The sequence below is a fragment of the Strigops habroptila genome, chromosome 3 (genome assembly GCF_004027225.2).
Source record: "Strigops habroptila isolate Jane chromosome 3, bStrHab1.2.pri, whole genome shotgun sequence".
Lineage (NCBI taxonomy): Eukaryota > Metazoa > Chordata > Aves > Psittaciformes > Psittacidae > Strigops > Strigops habroptila.
This window is the reverse complement of record NC_044279.2, coordinates 65,362,682-65,381,306: the sequence shown is the minus strand read 5'-3', so window position 1 is coordinate 65,381,306 and position 18,625 is coordinate 65,362,682. Positions and strand designations below refer to the sequence as shown.

Below are 18,625 nucleotides of genomic sequence, written 5' to 3'. Positions count from 1 at the left end.
TCTCTTCTCTTTCAGCACTTCAAAAAGCAAAATGCATTCCTTCAATCGTAACTGTTAACCAGCTAGCTTTCTGCCCTTGAAAGCTGCAGCCTAATTATTTGGACTGCCATAGCCAAGAACAGACTCTGAAGAGGTGCTGACTCCTTTAGTATTTAACCCAACATATCACATACTTACATCTGGCATTTCTGTACAGTAGAAAAGGGTCCTGCAGCTGGAAATCGAGGTCTTTAGTAATTGGTTCTGTTCGATTTTCCATGCTCAGTCTGTTCATAATTGTAAAACCATGCCTTGGAGAAGCCGATCTGAAAATTATCAAGTAGAAATCACATCAAGTCAAGGAAAAAAAGAAATTAACAGAATTGCTTTGTTGTATGGTTCTCCAAAATTGTCTTTTTTTTTTGTTTTGTTTATTATTTCTAAAGAGATAGTTTTGGTTTTTTGCCAAGGAAATAACAACAGACTCTTGCAGTGTTTCGTGCAGTCCTTTTAATTATGTCAAAACCCGACATTCTGCATCAGAAATAACAGAAGCACCACTGGTCTCATAATAGCTGTGGAGAGTATGCCACACCTCTGATCCTACCATTTGACACCAAGTGATTTAGTCACAGCATATCTGCACGTCCAGTCTTCACTTCAAGTTATAAGGCCTACAACTTCTGAACAGGCAAGATGTTACAAAAAGCCGCTTTGTCCCAGACCATCAGCATCACATTATCCAACCACCACCTACCCTGTAGTTTCTCACTGGAGTAAAAAACAGCAAGCAGAATGATTCAGTCATGGGCCAGAGCAACTATATTTTTTAATACTCAGGATAACAATTAGAGATTTTTTTTTTTTTTTTGACCATTCCTCAGAATTCGCAAAGACGAGATAGGTGATAAAAAGTTCAGCTCAAGTAAAATGGTCACATTACTTTCCATTGTTACAACAGCAATGAGAAGCAACAAAGGCAACACTAGCGGTCTCCAAACTATCGTCTATTGGCAATGTCTTTTCCACAGGGCTTTATGACCTTGTTCAAAGCCACAAAAAATGAAGGTTAAAACTGAAGGGGAGAGCAACATATGACGTTACTCACAGCTCACAACCTGTTTCATACTGTTGCCTATAGGGCAGCCAGGGTAGCAATCTCTGCTGTAAATGGAAACTTCCTCAGGCAACAAAAAGAACAGTGAAAGATCACAGATGCTAGAAGTGCCAGCTTATATGTTGTCAGCTCTGGAGTTTTAAAACCATCATACCAGAGAAATACTACTTCTGTTTAGCCACTTCCACCTACTGCTGGCACAACTAACAGCCAGTTCTTTCCTCTTGTGGTGGTAATTGTAACAGCATCTTGTCTCCACTTACCTGAAAGCAGCTTAGAAAAATTACCGATGATGATTTTCACTGCCAGTACCAAAGAGCTTAAAAGATCAAAACCAGCATTCTCACTTCACACAAAGCTTACGGTCTCTTGAACTCTGTCACTTCACACATATATCTCTCATCTTCTCAAAACAATTTCTTGCTTTCTCAGTTCTCCTACCAGCTCTTCAACATAAATATTGAAGAAGAAAGTTTCTGTTTTGGTGTCCCATCCCAGCAGCTACTGCAAGATTTGCTTAACGTATTATTTTCTGGTTTTAACAATAGTCACAGGGAAATGCTGGAGCACTAACTTGAAAACTCAAACATAGGGTAGGCTTTGCAACAGATCTAATGTACACACTAGAATAAATGGTATAACCAGGGCTTTGAAAAGCCACAATCAGAGCTGCTGCTAAAAGAAAGCATTAAAATAATCCAGAATGTTTGGTTAAATATGCATGAAAAATGAATAATCAGACACAAGCTGTATTAAAGTCCCCTAAGTAGGGAACACAATACTTCATAAGTACTACAATTTTCTTACTTTAAGGAATATCATTATTTATTTCACTATTTGCTTTTTGTTCAGTCACCTTTTCAACTGCAAATGCTACATCCTATTTAAAACAACGTAACAGATTCCTGTGGTTTACCCATATTGAGATTTAAATCACATTTGTAAGTCTTATCCAAATACAAGGTGATGGCTCCTTCCCAGTGTTTTCTTACCCATATTTGCTTCTACCAATTTCAGGTTTTTTTCACCCCTGACAAGGAGGAGCATTTCATTCATGCAGCCATGGTCCATCCTAGCTAGCTTTTCCATATCCACAGGTTTCATTTGCAGATGTGAATCAGTAGATCCTCACCTTGTGTAAACAAACAGTGTTCCCTCCACATCAGTCTTCTCCTGAAGAAAAGGAAAGTTAAGAGGGTTGAAATCAAGGGAGCTTTTTGCTAGCCCTCAGTGAGCCCCCTTTCTCACTCTTTTACCAATGCCATCAGTTAGATTTCTCTCACCTATGCCATGAAGAAATAACTAACTAAACCCAACTTCATTGGCTGGTGGTGAGAGACTAGAGCTAGCACAGGTCACTGTGCAGCTGACCCAAGCCTTATGACAAGACATGAAAAGGCTAAAGGCTCAACACCATGAGACTAAACACTGTGCTGGATTAACTCTCCCCTACACCCAAGGGTGATGCACAGGCCAGGGAAAGGATTTTCCAAACAGTGCCTACCCTTGGGGGCGATGCTCAGGATGGGTAAGGGGGAAACCACATAAAAGACAAGTTGTGCAAGTTCTTCAAACACAGGTCCTAAGCCCCACCATTAGAACAGTCCAAAAACCACCTGCAAATAGCCAGAATCATAGAATGGTTTGTGTTGGAAGGGACCTTAAAGATTATCTAGTTCCAACCCCCTGCCATGAGCAGGGACACCTTCCACTAGACCAGGTTGCTCCAAGCCCCGTCCAACCTGGCCTTGAACATTGCCAGGGATGGGGCAGCCACAACTTCTCTGGGCAACCTGTTCTAATGTTTCACCGCCCTCACAGTAAAGAGTTTCTTCCTAATATCTAATCTAAATCTACCCTTTTTCAGTTTGAAGACATTGCTCCTTGTCCTGTCACTACATGCCCTTGTAAAAATCCCTCTCCAGACTTCCTGTCACCCCTCTTTAGGCACTGGAAGCTGCTCTAAGGTCTCCCCAGAGCCTTCTCTTCTCCAGGCTGAAGAAGCTCAACTCTCTCAGCCTGTCTTCACAGGATAGGTGCTCCAGACCTCCGAGCATCTTCATGGCCTCCTCTGGACTCGCTCAAGCGAGTCCACATCCTCCTTATGTTGGGGACCCCAGAGCTGGATGCAGTTCCCCAAGTTAATTACTTGTTTTTGTTCTTAAACAGTCTTTTTAGCATTTGTAACACTAACACTCTTATATGCACTTTGATTCTGCTACAGAGGAGCCCACACCCTGGTTTAAACCCCAGTCTCCTGCAGCGCAGCCCTGCCCTGCCCTGCCCTGCCAGCCTCTCAAACTTCATTTCCAAGGTACCGCAGGAGCTTCTTAGTCCCCTGAAAGACTGAGGCACAACCTCCCACCCAGCTTGGTGAGCGCCCCAAGACATCCCTCGACAAAGCCCTCCCGAACCCACCCTCACACCTCCACCACGGCGGCGCCCGCCCCTTCTTTCCCCCCGCCCTCTCCACATGCCGAGGGGGCGGAGCCTCCTCTCCGCCCCGCCCTCCGCTGTGGGCGTGGCCTCTCCTCGCCCCGCCCCGCCCGCCCCGTCGCGGCGGAGGGTGCGGGGCGGGCGGTGCGTGCTCACGTACCCACTCGTTGGCGCGGTGCCCGAAGGTGTATAGCGCCACCTGGCTGGCCACGTCCACGATGCTGCTGATGTAGGGGTCCTGTTGCTGCAGCGCCGCCAGGCTGATGTCCAGCCCCTTGCCCAGCAGGGCGGCCCCGGCCACCGCCGCCGCCATTTTGCCTCCGAGAACAACACACGGTTCCTAGTAGGCGCAACTAATCCAACGCCGAGAAGAAGGGCGGCGGCGGCGGCTCCCACCCCCCTCCCGTCCAGTCGTAGAGAGAGCGGGCGGGGAAGTTGGAGCCCAGCCGCCGCAATCGAGCGCCGAGCGCCGCCCGCTCAGGATTGTTGCCGTTGGCGACGGGGCAAGCTGAGGCGCGGCCTGACCGGGGCAGACCGTGAGGGCCGGCCGGCTGCGCAGCGCCTCTCCCGCCTGCGGCCCGCCTCTGCCGCCCGGTGTTCCCGCGGCACCCTTCGTTTTCAGGCCTCTACTTGTCGCTGGGGAGGCCACAGAGTAGCTGCCTCGCCAGAGGGACGACACGGCAGGGGCTCTTGCACCCGCCGTGTGCCCATTAGCCTAACGATGGCAGGTGTGGTGTATGCCACAAGTTGTCTCACTTCGGTGAATATCCAGTCTGTATTTGCTAGCATACACTCACAGACATCTGCATGAAACTTAAGGGAAAAGGAATGTGAGTGCAAACTAAGCCGTCATACAACCCTCGTGTGTGTGCTTATAAATATATATATGTGCATACATGTGACAAGCAGCTGAAACATAAGCATACTATGATATGGAGATACACAAACAGCAGAGGAACAGATGGACAAGACCATGAATTTATTTACCATATTTTCCTGTCAGACATATATTTATTATTAATCTATTGATATCAACAGTTTACAGCAAATACATGAGCTTTATGTGGCATGCAAATAAACAATATGTGCTTACATTTAAAAGATTTGCTTAACTGTCCAGCCTGAACCCCCTGTGAGAGCAAATTTTTGTTACTTCATCACCTCAGACCAACAGCAATTCTAAAAGGAGTTACTACCTTCTGTGTATGGAAGCAGTAGAGTGATACATTTCCTTCCAGAGAATGCGATACTCTGGAAGAACTAAAGGCAAAGGTAGTGGGTGCTATCTTGTTTGTTTGCAATATCCCTGACACAACATTTTTGAAAGGGCAGTAGCTGGATATAGGGGGATGAAGACTGCTTTTTTCTTCCCTCCTTTTCACTCTAGGCCAGATGGGGCCTGTAGGATAGACTGAACAGCAGCATCTGCTCTGAGAGCAAATGGGCAAGCCCAGGTGAAAAAGCAAAGTGGGGATAGGAGAGAACTGAGAGGCAGCAAGCTGGAAATTCATAGTAGTAAATGTAGGGATAGTGATTTTCTTGAGTAGAGTTAGGAATGGGCACGCTCTTCGGAAGCACAGGAAGTGAGACTGTTCTTTGGGCCTCAGGAGAGAATGCATATGTTTTGTTGTAGCCTAGAAGGCCACTAAAAATTGCATTGCTAAGAATGAGGACCCACAGCTTGCTCTGCAAGTGGGAGAGGAAACCTCTATACGTGCCCTTTTATTATAATGTGTCTCACTCTGAGTTCTTCTTTATCTAAAGCCACCTTGTTTCAGTTGGGGCTGTAATGAAACACAGCTTTAGAGTTTAGAAGTTTTTAAGTGTTTTTGGTATACTTGTGGTAGGAAAATGGCTCTAAGCGGTTCCATTGCAAAGTGCTGGCTGATTTACAGATCCTGTAACAGCAAGAAAGATATATGGGCTCATGGTGGACAAGAAAAACTGCTGTCCTTGGTCTGGGAATAGAATGTAGACCGGAGTAGAATGGCAAAAAAAAAAAGAAATAGTAAGTAGGAAAGATAAGTCATGTCGCTCAAATAGTGAACAGATACACAATAATTTCTTTTTGCTGATTGGATAGTCCTCAATTCCCAGTTTCCAGGCACCCCTAACCACATTCCTTCTCATGTGCTGGAGTTTCTCATTACCATCTCATCTCCAGTTCTTTGACAATTCTGCTTACAAAAAGTCCCAACTTGTCACCAAGGTGTAGAAGTGTCAAACTCTTGGAGTTCCCCTTCCCGGATGCCTTTGCTCCCTCCAACAATAATACTTACCAAAAAAGGTGCCCTGCTTTTTTTATTATTTTTCATGGAGGGAGGGAGAGGTTATTGCAAAGTCCCATCGTAAGACTATGTTATAGAAACTGTATTTCAAAGGCTGTTAATTTAACTAAAAGTAGTTACTCATAGCTGTTACTGGGTAGGAGAAAGCAGAATACAACATTTAGATGTACTGCAGTCCTGTTACGGGGGGGGGGGGAAGTTTGAAGCAGAAATAAGGTGTGTTTCACCTTTTACAACTTACCTTGTTTCTATTTGTGCCCCTATACCAATACTTGAAGCCTTGCCCATTTGTTGTGTTAGAGAGACAGACTGATGGGCTCAAGTGTGTCTCCTGTGCCCTTCTCTTGACATAGGAAGATTAGACAATGTCCTGTTCCCTTGAGCTCCATGGAAGAAACCCCAACTGTGAGGCTAAAGATCTTGAAGTAGGCCTGCCAAAAATTTTGCCTGTCTGTTTTCATCGCCCTGTTTGAGGATGCTTCTTTAGCACTACCTTCCTTCTGGATTACTGTGACCCTTTCTAACATAACTGGACAGACAGTCCATAGTCCTGTGTTTTGGGCCAGTGAACCTGTCAAGCTTCTGATCAGGCCTTTTTATATTTTCTGTTGCATGGTGAGGTAGCTTCTGCTGGTCGCAGCTGTTTTGCTGTATAAGTGGGATGTAATTGCTCCTTCCATTTAGCCTGAAGTAAAGGTACTTAATAAAGCCATTAGTTCTGCCCTGCTTTATGGGATCACTTAGTAGACTAAATTTTTTCCAATGAAACAAGATCGTGTTAAGAGAAGCACTGTGAATTCTCTCTGCACCTAAGAAGTTAAGGACATTATAGCAAAAATGTCACAGCTTAAAAAGGTTGATTCTTTAAACTGCAGTTACTTGCTTACAGTCAGTAATCCGGTAGTCCATAATAACTATCAAATCGAGTTAGAATGATTTTGCTGTAATTTGTTTATGAAACAAAGTAATTTTCTAGCTTTCAAAGTGTCATAATTTCATGAAGTATATGATTTGAATGTCACATTTTTGTCTTCCACCCACCTGGATACTACGCTGTTAAAGAAAACACACCTATGCTTTTGATGTGGTGTGATAGGCATTTTGTGTAGGTAATATCCAGACCGATTTATGGCAAAATGCACACAGCATGACATTCTTAAGGTCTCCATTAATAATAAACTTTAAGATGGTTAGGCCAAACTTTTTCACAAGGATTGTTCAAAGAAAAATTGTGCCTCCAACAGCAAATTATCAACACTAATGATACAATTTTATATTAATATATTTGGTGGCACTGCTGAGCGTACACAACCCATGTCCCAGGTCCCAGCCACTCCGTCCCACCATCCTGGTGCCTTGGGACTGTACTGGCATGGGTGCATATGTGGCCACAGTGTGAACCAAACTAAGGAAACAAATGGATTGAAAAGCAAGTGTTCATACTGAGATCACTGCCTTGACTGACTGCTTTCCTACTTGTTCACATTCAGTTCCTTCTTTGAGGAGCAATTTTTTTTTAATAAACAGCAGGAATCATTTCATTAAATGTAGAGTTGAGCACCTCATTTGCTTCTCTTTCTCATCTCCAGCCCCTTTGGAGTTGTTACTGCGTGGTAGTTATCTTTCCCTTTTTATTCCTTCCCCAGTGCTGCCATAATTTTCTTCTGATTCTGGTGGCTCTACTGCTGCCCCTGCTAGTGGAAAAGGTGCTGAGGCAGAATTAATAAGTTCCCCTCACTCCACCCAGGGCCACTTGAATATCTTCATGTGGTGATTTCCAGCATAACAGCTTTCAGGGGAAAAGTAGGTTGTTCTTATGGAGCCAGGATGATCCTGCAAGGGTTTGTTCCTGTACTTCTGGGGATGTGTTTGCAACTCTGCAGCATGGTAGCTCTCACAACTTGGGAACCAGTGCCCCTTGTGCTGGAGGCTATCTTCATCCCTTCCCAGACATTGATGAAATGTATGGTCTTTACAGCCCACATTGATTACGGGCTCTCAATAGATAGCGTTAGAGTGCTTTCCTTATGCTCGAAAGTTGAAGCTGTTGGTTGTGCTGCTGGACCACTTCTTTACTCCTAATGGTAAAAGCAATTTTAGTCTTTCTGTTAGTAATTTATTACTTGCTAAAGGTTCCTTAATGAGTACAGGGTCAGATTATATAGTTTTATCTGGTGCAGTTACTAAAAAAATATTTCTTTGCTCTAAAATTAAATCTGGTTACTTTCATTCCAATTTAAAACAACCCTCCCCTTTGTCCCCAAATAATCCCCACCACATTAAGTTATTAGCATGCCCATGTGTGTCTGTAATGTTGCTCCCTGGTGAAGCTTATGAGACTGTTTTGAGATTTTCTGCAAATGTTAGTCTGCACAAGAATGGGACGGTATTCCTATCGTTGTTGGTTTTGAAATTCTGATATTATACATACTGTGTCTGAAGTAATTAACAATAATTTACTATGGTTTTCAGTTGAAGGTTGGGGGCTTTTTAATGCATGTAAGAGCCTGGGTTTTCACAAAAAGTTTGTTCTTTCTTTGACTTACATTTTGCTAAATGATTCTGTTAGTAAGTAACTCTACACTTTTTCCTCTTTCTGGACATTTATTTGCAAGATACTGAGCTCTATCTTCTTTATAGGCCCACCTTCTGCCAGTGGCCTAGTTGGAGGAGAACTGAAGGAAAGCTCCCTACTATCTTTAATTGAACTACTGTTTTTTCTTTCTAACTTCCTATGTAGATATTCTTCTGGGGTGAAGAATTCTTTTTGATTGAACTTTAATCACTTTTCAGAGGGCATAACCTGAGCTGAAAAAAAAAAATAAAACCAGGAAAAAACTATTTCAGGAGGAGGAAGGAAGAAGCTGTACCAATATAATTGCATTGAATTATAGTGTTATACAGGGAAAAAAAAAAAAAAAAATCTTTCTTGTGTATGTTCAATCAGTAAAAATTCTGATTTTTATCAGTGTTAGATTTTCAGTGTTTTAAATGACTATACGATTTCAGTGTTTTATCTTTCAGTAGAGCAGAAATGAGAAAATTATAAACTTAAAAAAGATTTTTGCACATGGAATATTTTTACCTGGTTATACTAGTTGATACAATAAAAGGTGTTACCTTTATCTGCAAACTTTGCCTGACTTCTATAACTATACAATTGTGAGTACAAATCTGTCAGATCTCTTAATAAGATTCTAGATTACATCCTTCAGTCTCTCCCTAATACTAATAATGCCCTAAACATAGTTCATTTTCCTGCTATAACAAAGAAAAAATACCGTCAAAACTTATTGGCTTTTTTCAACTTCTTTGTTTATTTAATGTAGCAGAAATCCCTGACTTCCTTCAGTAATATTTCTCATAAGGTTTAACTTTACAAGTTCCTTTTTTTTCACCCACATACTACTTTAATTACAGTAAAAAACCCCAAACCAAACACTGGATTTTATTATGAGAAGGTGGCCATTTTGAGCTAGTATTTGAGCTAGTATTTGAGTTCCTCACTAATTTTTTTTTTACCACAGCTGTATGTGCTTATAATCAATAAAACATTGTTGATAGCCATTACCTTATTGCTTTCCTGATAAGCTGCCCTAAACTGTTCTGATCCATCAACATCATTCTTTGCACAGTTGATCAGCTAGGCAAACTACCAAAATACTGATAAGATAGAGCATTCCTGCTATTTTCCATAGGTTAATAAGATATAATAGTAATTATAGCTTACCAAGGATAATACCTTTCCAACCACATCTTTTTGGTAATCATCATTTAATTGGGCAGAATCAAACACCTGTAGCTCTAAAAGAGCTGTTTCCCAACTAGTTACAGAGAAGATGGCCTCATTTAATTCATTCATAATATGAAGAGTTCCATTAGATAATTATATGGAGTCACGACCTCATTTATACACCTCACTTGGCATAGGAGCTCTTGCCATATTAAGGAAACAGTCAGCACAAAGATGTGCCACTGTTGGTGCAAAGAAGAAGCTAGTAGCAAGGCTGGAGAAGTACTTGGGCTGAGTCTGGTTAGGGGCTGGGGTGTACAGGGATTCGAGCCAGTGGTGCTAAAGAATCTTTTTAGGCAGGTGAGTTCTGTATGTTCAAATCAGCTTGTTTTTTTGGAGTTAATTGATGAAGTCAGGAGAGGCTCCAAATAACTGTTATACCTGTAGCTGTGGAAGTGTTACTTCATGGAAAGAACTTGCATTATTGCCTTCTAAACTGATAGAAGTATCTTCTTGGGTTTTGTTGGGGGGTGTTCTTTGTTTTTGGTGGTGGTGGGGTTTTTTTATGAAGAATGTTGTTGTTTTTTAAGGATTGGTACAGGATTTCATGGCTTTAGACATAGCAGAAGTGAATGAAGTTGAGAGTGTTATCATAATACTGAATTGTAGAGAGTTATAACAGATAAATAATGATATAAGGAAGGATCATTAAAATAACTAAGTAAGTAAAATGGGGTTTGTGCCTCAAATATTGCCCCAATCTTTTTGTGTATTTGATAGCTGTTCATGAAAATTACCATGGGAAAAACTCTTGTGATGCTAATGCCTATTTCATATCTGCTCCTGAAGGTGGTAGGAGCTTGTGAAGAATGTTCTTACAAATGTATCTTCTGTAGTTAAAGTTAGGCTGAAAAGCTATTGTACGTGTCTTTTAATGTGAGACCATCTAACTTAAAATAGCGTGATCTTTACATTTTGGTATAATGCTTTGGGTAATCGTTTTTATTTGTTACTGGCTTTATTTGGCTAGCAAGTATCAATGAGATACTTGCTTTAAAGTAAACTTCCTTTCAAACAGAAATCTGACTTTCTCTTTCATTATGCAGCATGTTGCAATAGGATTCAGAGTTACCTCTATTCTTCAAATGCAATTACATTACTTTTTCCTGAAACTTAAGAATACTTCATTTTGCTTATTACTTGTGTTGATCTAGAGTTTGTGGGTATGGGAAGAAAGGCCTAGGTAGAAGAAGGAGCTCAGTTCTGTGTAAGTGTATCAGAAGATAAAACTTGGTAACATTTGAAATGTTGCCCTTGGAAATATCCTTGGTTTTTAAGAGGGATGCATTTGGGCAAAGGCACCTTCCAGCAGGCAACTGATAGAAGATTTAAGCACTTTGAATGAGATTTTGAAGTGGAAACTAAAGGTATTAACACCACAAACCTCCAGTGGGTATCTGAGTCTGGGTTTATTACACTTGTGTGAATTTGTTTCCCCCAGTGAATTCTGAGAGCTGTGAAGGCATTTGGCAGTCCCTCTCCTACAATCTGATTTTGTCACTTTCTGGTGATGCTGTGCTATGTCTTCTGTCAGATTAAATTTACAGGCATATTACCTTGCGTGACAGAAACATGAGCTACATGGATTTTTAAAGAAAAACTTCCTTAGACAGCAACAGGCCAAAGTCTCTTTCTTCCTCTTATTTTTCCTGCTGTTTTACCCAAATCTGTTAATTGCTGTGTCATTTAAGCACTAGTAAAACTTATAAGACCATGTAAAACTAAACCATGTTTAGGACATTTTTGTTAGGTAATCTGTTATTTACTCTTGACTTACTACTCAACTTCAAGGAAAAATCTTTTTTAAATAGTTTTACGTGGCCTCTGAGGATTTCAGTTATTAAGAGGTGAGGTAATAAAACATATTTCATGGTACTCTCAGAATCGGGGAATGGTTGAGGTTGGAAGGGACCTCTGGAGGTCACGTTGTCCAACTCCCTGAAGCAGGGCCACCTAGAGCAGGTTTCTCAGGACTTCCAGTACTCCAACAAGGAAGATACAGCAACCTCCTTTGGCAGCCTGTGCCCAGACCCTTCATTACCTTTGTGGCCTTTTGCTGGATTTCCTCCAGTATGTCCATATCTCTCTTGTACTGAGGAGTCCAGAACTGGACCCAGTACTCTAGATGTGGCCTCATCAGGGCTGAGCAGAGGAGGAGGATCACCTCTCTTGACTTCGTGGCAATACTTTCCCTGATACAGCCCAGGATACCATTCACTGCCTCTGCAGTGAAGGCACATGGCTGGCTCATATTTGTCCACTAGGACCCCCAGTTGCTTTTCTGCCAAGCTGCTTCCCAGCTGTGTGCCCCCAGCATATATTGGTGTGTGGGGCTGTTCCTTCTCAGGTGCAGGACTTTGCACTTCCCTTGTTGAACTTCATGAGGTTCCTGTTGGCCCATTTCTCCAGCCTCTTGAGGTTGCTCTGGATGGCAGCATGATTCTGTTGTATCAACCTCACCTCCTAGTTTGTGTCATTTGCAAACTTGCTGAGGATGCACTCTGTTAGATGGAGTTTAACATCTTAACCAATTCCTTTAGTCATTATTCTAATCAATGTGATATTTTTTCCATTTCTGTTGCAAAAGTCAATTTCATCTCTGAATCAAAAAGAAGGGGGTGGGAGGGAGTGTAGAAAATGTATGAGACAACTTAGTAGGTTGGATTATAAAGGAGAGATAAAGATTGGAAGAGAACTAGACACAGTACTGTGTTATTGTTGAAATGATACAGGAGCATACAGACTGGGGAAGCAGGATGCATGTGGATTCACAAGGCAGAACTGAGGAGCAATAATGCTTGCCATGTTGCACCGAAGGGCATGATTAACATGGGGGCAAAACTAAAGGAGGCTTGCAGCTAGAAAGAGGCACCTGCTAGGAAAGGACAAAGTTATGTAGATCTTGGGGCAGAAAAACTCAGATTGGTTTTCTAACTGGAAGTAGGGTAAAAGGAGTTCTTTAGGTTTTGATGGAATGAAATGCTGAGCACAAGGACGGGTAAACAGTGTGCGGCCATTACTGGATACTGCCTTTCTGCCATGACCATTTTTTTTAGGTCACTTTAATCACTGCTTGTGACATGACCTAGTTGGAAGTGGTTGTTGCTACAGAACAGGACGTATGGAGAGTCTCTCCTCATGCAGCACTGAGCAATTAGGAACCAGATACAGCATCACATATATTTTCTGTGTCTCTGTCTGCGAGTGGTTTCTGAGGGATACAGAACAGGCATTTTCTCCACCTGCTTGAGGAAGAAAGGGTCATAGACTTAAAAGTTGTAGGAGAAGTTGCCGACCATCAAGAGAGATGTTTTAATGATAGAGGAAGCATTTATGAAAGGATAAAGCCTGCTAGAAAGCATCTCTGTTTTCTCTACTACTTGGCAACAGTTGCCACAAGATGTAGAAGCCACTTATACAGTTCCAAGAGAGATGATATATAGTCCACTATTTTTAAATGTCTAATGTTTAATGTAGTATCATTAATTCCAACTGATAAATAGCAGTTGCATTTTCTCCTAAAAGTAACTGTATGTCAATAGAGATTGCTGTTTGAAATGTGGTTTAGGATATAGAGGGAGGAAAAGCTGTAGGGTACTATTTTTAACATTCTATCTTGGATATTGCTGTTTGCAGAAATTACATAAACCAAGCTGTTTTGTCTGAGCTTTGGGTAGTAAATGTATGTGTGTTTGTATATGAAAAAATGAAAAAAAAAAAAACCCCACAAAACAAAATCCCAAAGCAAAAAGCAGGCCTAAAAGGAGAGAGGGCTCATTTTACTTGTCACTAAAGATTTAAAGCAATGAAATGATGTAAAGCTTTTCTGAAGTCTGATTTCCTCTAGCATTTGGTTATTTGCTTTAACTTCATCAATGATGGCTCCATTTTCATTCAGTGTGAGTACGACGGCTTGGCTTATGGGTTTTTACTTTCACATGGCTAATGCATCTTGTTATGCTAGAATTATAAATCTGTTAAGTTTGTAGCTTCATTGATTCTCAGGTGTCCTACAGTACTGAGGAATATGATCTTTGTTCTGTGAATGAGAATACTGTACTTAAACTGCTATAGTAACAGAAAAAAAAGGGCCTTAAATTTGGCTTTTCCATAAAAGTGACTCTGAACATATCTTTGATTTAAAGCTAAAGTAGTAGCAACAGCAATGGAGCTTACACAGTGTTTCTGGGCAACCTGTTCCAGTGTTTTACCACCCTTATAATGAAAATTATTTTCCTTATGTCTAATTAGAATTTCCTCCTTTATGACTTGTCTGCTGCCTCTTGTCCTTTCACTATGTACCTTTGACAAGAAGCTGGCATCAACTTCTCTATGCTCTACCTTGAACACCTGAAGACAGCAACAATGTCTACCTTATTTCTTTTTCAGGCTTAATAAGCCCAGTTATCTCAGCCTGTTCTCTTATGTTATCCTTCAGCCCCCTAATTCTCTGGACTTCCTCCTCTATGTCAATGTCTCGTACTAGGTAGCCCAAAACTAGATGGGATACTCCAGCTGTGGTCTCAGAATGACTTCCTTATGACCTGCTGGCAAAATTCTTGCTAATTAGGTCCAGGATGTGGTTGGCCTTCTTCACAACCAGGGCATGCTACTTGCTCATGTTCAGCTTATCGTCTACCAGGACACATGGTCCTTTTCTGCAAAACTGCTTCTCAGCCTCTGCTGGTGCATGGGATTACTCCATTCCAGGTGCAGGATTTTGTATTTGTCATTGTTAAACTCCATGCGGTTCCTGTCAGTCTCCTGAAGTCCTTCTGGATAGCAGCTCTACCTTCCAGCATATCACTTCTCCCCCAGTTTGGTATCATCCATTAGCTAGTTGAAAGTGCACTTTCTCTGGTAATCATGATTATTAATAAAGATATTGCACAGTTTTGGCCCCAATTTCAGTACCTGAAGGACATATGCCACTAGTAGTTGGCCACCAGTAAGAGTTTACACTACTGATCACAACACTTTGAACATGCCAGTACAGGGAAATTTTCATCCTTCTTATTTATTCAGTCCACATCTCCACAATTTGGCTACAAAATATTATGGGAAACTCAAAGACCTCACTGAAGTCAAGGGAAGTGACACCCATTACTCTCCCCTTGTCCACAGAGTCAGTCATAAAAAGTTGTCATGTTGGTCTGGCATGGTTTGCTGTTGGTACGTCCAGTCTGGCTGTTCCTTTTTGTCCTTCCTGTGCTTGATTATGGATTCTGGGATGACTTACTCCATAATCTTCCCAGGAATTGAAGTTGACTGCCCTACAGTCAACTTCCTTGGGCCCTCTTTCTTGGAGATGGATGTGATGTTTGTCTCTCCAGTCACCAAAAACCTCCCCTGATAGCTGTAACATTTAAAAAATGAGTGACATTGCAGTGACATTGTCCGCCTCTCTACACACCTTCTGATACCACTTTTGTCATTCCAAGGATCTGTGTATGTCCAACTGTCTTAAGTGTTCTGCTCCCACAGACTGCCGCTGGGCTCAGTGACCTGGAAGGCCTAAAGACAAACCTTACTAGGAAGAAAAACCCCCAAACAAAACTGTGAGGCAAAACAGGCATTGTGTACCTCAGCCTTATCCATGTCCTTTGTCACTAGTTTCCCTGCCAGACTGAACTGTAAGTCCACATTCTTCTCAGCCTTCCCTTTGCTTGCCAATGTGCTTACAGAAGCCCTTCTTGCCTTTCATATTTCTATTTCTAATTCCCTCTGAGTTTTGGCTTTCCTGACTCCATCCCTGTGTTCTTGGGCCATGTCCATGTATTCCTCCTGGGTACCCTGTTGCTGCTTCCATCCCCTGCAGGGCAATATTCTGTGGGATCCCACACAGCACATTCCTAACCAAGCCGAAATATATCCTGAGTTCCAGAGCCGTGATTCCAGTATTTCCCTTGCTCACTTCTTTCAGGATGTTGAACTGCAGAGTATCATGTTTGCTGAAGCCTAGGCTGCCCGTGACCTTCACATTGCCCAGTTCTTCATCCTTTTTCATGAGTAACAGGTCAAATGTCTCTCCTAGTCATCTTATTGATAATCTCTATCCAGAAATTGTCATCAACATCTTAACATGATTATTCATGAGAAGGATTTGATTTTGTGAAATGTCTAATTCAAAATTATAGACGAAAAAAGTTTGAATAAGTTCCCAAAACTACTGGGTAATTATCCAGACAGAGCTCTTTAAAGCTCTCCCACTTCTTATATTAATAGGAGCCACAATATTCCCATGCTGACTATGAGGGGAAAAATCAATATCAGCAAACGTACATTCATATTGATTTATCCTCCCTTTTGGTTTTCTAATTTAGTAAAGGCTACTAATGCAACATTACATAAAGATTCTCAGGAGAATAAAAATGCTAATAAGATCAGGTACCACTGTTTGTTCTGTGGAAGTGAACTGACTTCACTGTACATAGTCAACTGTTGAATTGCCCAGATTAGGAAGGCCAGTGCATACTTTCGAGCCGTGTATCAGAGGGTGTTATTCCAGGGAGGTGACTAAAAGGAGCCATTGAGATGACTTTTTGGAATCCAGGCCCAGCATGCTTGTAGGATGTGTGTTAGAGAGGAGTGGTCCAAGAAACCAAATATTAAGATTTCCCCCCACACACATAGTATTCCAGGAAATATTGTACACGTATTTGAATGTCCTGTTATACGTGTCTGTTCATAGCACTTAGTAACCTTTGTCAAACTAAGGGTTTTCTGCTCATGTGCAAATTCTTGTGCAGATACAACATATGGAATAATATCTTAAAAATCAAGTATGAGGAGAAAGGAATGCATTATGAAAATTATCTGTTTGCTTCACTTACTCATTCTAAACAAAGTGAAGTAAATGGGGGGGGGGTAGCAGAGAATCACAGAATTGTTAGGGTTGGAAGGGACCTCTGGAAACAATCTAGTCCTGAAATTTATGACTGTCCAGAACACCGGCCAGTTGTCTTGTAGGAAAATAAGTTGCCTTGTAGGAAAATAAGTCAACTATACACCTACATGTTGTATACTTAGAGTTGAAATTAGGACATGATATAGAATCATAGAAAATTTTGGGTTGGAAGGGACTTTCAAAGGTCATCTAGTCCAACCCCCCTGCAATAAGCGGAACATCTTCAACTAGATCAGGTTGCTCAGGACCACATCCAGCCTGGCCTTGAACGTCTCCAGGGATGGTGCATCTACCGCCTTTCTGGGAAACCTGTTCCAGTATTTTACCACCCCCACTGTAAAAAATTTCTTCCTCATGTCCTGCCTGAATTTCTCCTCTTTCAGTTTAAAACCATCACCCCTTGTCCTAGTGCAAGCTATTGCATGTTTGAAAAACATAAAGCTTAAGCAACAAAATGTGTTAATTTCCCAAACAGTATACATTTAACATAGCCATATCAATCTCATAACACTATTTCTTGCAGTGAATAATAAATCTCAAGATATTCACCCTTGTAATTAAAATATATACTCCTTGTCACGTTACAAACATGAAATCACATCCAGTTATAAATGGGAACAGCATTATCTGTATTCTTACTGTTCATCATCTATATGCCCAGTTTCATGATTGGAAGTATTGCCTGCATTCCACATAGTAGTTTTTCTCCTTTCCCCCCTTTTTGAGGAGAGGACATTCATGAGGGCATTGTCAAAAAGTAGGACATTTCCTTATCCTACTAGAGGACAAGGAAAGCAGCAGATTGCTGAAAAATAAGACTGAATAATTAGGTCATTGGAGGCTCAGGCTCATAGAGGTATTTAGTGTCCCAGAAGAACAGCTGATAATCTGCAGCTGAAAAATCACATTTTCACGATGATTGTAAAAGTTGACTTCCATCTCCCAAGTCCCAAATTCCTCATTTTTTCAACTTTGAATTTGGCTATCAAAGAATTCTAATAGAGATGTAAATGCAAGCATAGTCTTTGTTCCACTATAATTGATGGAAAATTAATTTTCATTAGTCATTTTCATTGGACCATCAACAAGTTCTTGCTTATGAAGAAGGATTACATCTTAGTTTGGAGTACCAAATATAAGGTGGTACTCTCCAAATGGCCATGACACCATAGTTTAAAACTAGCTGTGTTCAGACTGCTCTTTCTCAGTTGTCCATCAGCAAAGACTGTGACTTCTGCCTGTAACACTATAGTAATACTAGTTTGGTTCAGTGCCTTTTTCCTTGGGGCAGAGATTTTACTGTAAATACGACCTCTTTACTCAGTCCTTTGGTTCCAAAGGTAGAGAAGATAAATCAGTATCATGGAATTAAGACATTCCAGTAGTCCCATCAGAAAGTATTACTTAACTTAAATATTATAAGGCATAACTCCATGGAAACAGAATTACAAGGTTTCTCAGCCAGGCTTAACTCTTGTTTCTTTCCTATAGTCTTTTGGATATAATTTTCTTGTTATGCATCTCCTGAAACACATACTTTCACCCACCCCCAAATTTAAATAGAATAGAATGTTATTACAGTACAGTTTATTAAAACAGCTGAAACATTTCTATTATTAGCCCTTATTTTGCCATTTGGAAAACAGGAGTAACTGCTAACAAGTGTAGGTGATCATACTGTTATGTGTTATGTCAGCCTTGGGGAGAAAACAGAGACTACACCTTCAGAAGGTGTGGAAGCTAGTCTCCTTGAGCAGAACAGATCCAGGCATGGAGTTCCAGTCTAGTGTCTGAGGTCAGTGATTCTTGTGGTCTGGAACATTTCTGGCCCTATAGCTTGTTCTTTTTCCATATTGAGCATATGGAAGCCACAATTCTTTTATGGAACTTTAATTTGACAAGATTCAAGTCATGTACATGACAGAAGGCCTTGAAATCTGGGCAGTTTTGAAATCTGGGCAGTTTTGCGTGTCAGATTGCGAGTCCTAACTCTGAAGCATTTATTACCCATTTTCCTGAGAAATTTGAATCCAAACAGTTAAAACTTTGCTATCAAAGAATGATAAGACCGATAAAAGTGACCGATAGAAGTGTTGCCTTGTACT

The 18,625-nt window shown here is 41.2% G+C and overlaps 1 protein-coding gene across 2 annotated transcripts in view; it reads right to left on the bottom strand.

The window, feature by feature from the left end:
- Positions 1 to 3,937, bottom strand: part of DCP1B (decapping mRNA 1B) — a 46,974-nt gene extending 43,037 nt beyond the window's left edge. Inside the window, exons 1-3 of one of the 2 annotated variants that reach the window (XM_030480606.1) lie at positions 3,693 to 3,937; positions 2,229 to 2,269; positions 178 to 305 (exon numbers count right to left, since the gene is read on the bottom strand). In XM_030480606.1, the coding sequence (XP_030336466.1) occupies positions 178 to 305; positions 2,229 to 2,269; positions 3,693 to 3,845 (322 nt within the window). In that variant the 5' untranslated portion in view covers positions 3,846 to 3,937. Of the gene's footprint in view, positions 1 to 177; positions 306 to 2,088; positions 2,270 to 3,692 lie in introns of both variants that reach the window. The other variant, XM_030480607.1, reaches the window with a different exon arrangement.
- Positions 3,938 to 18,625: the final 14,688 nt, after the last annotated feature.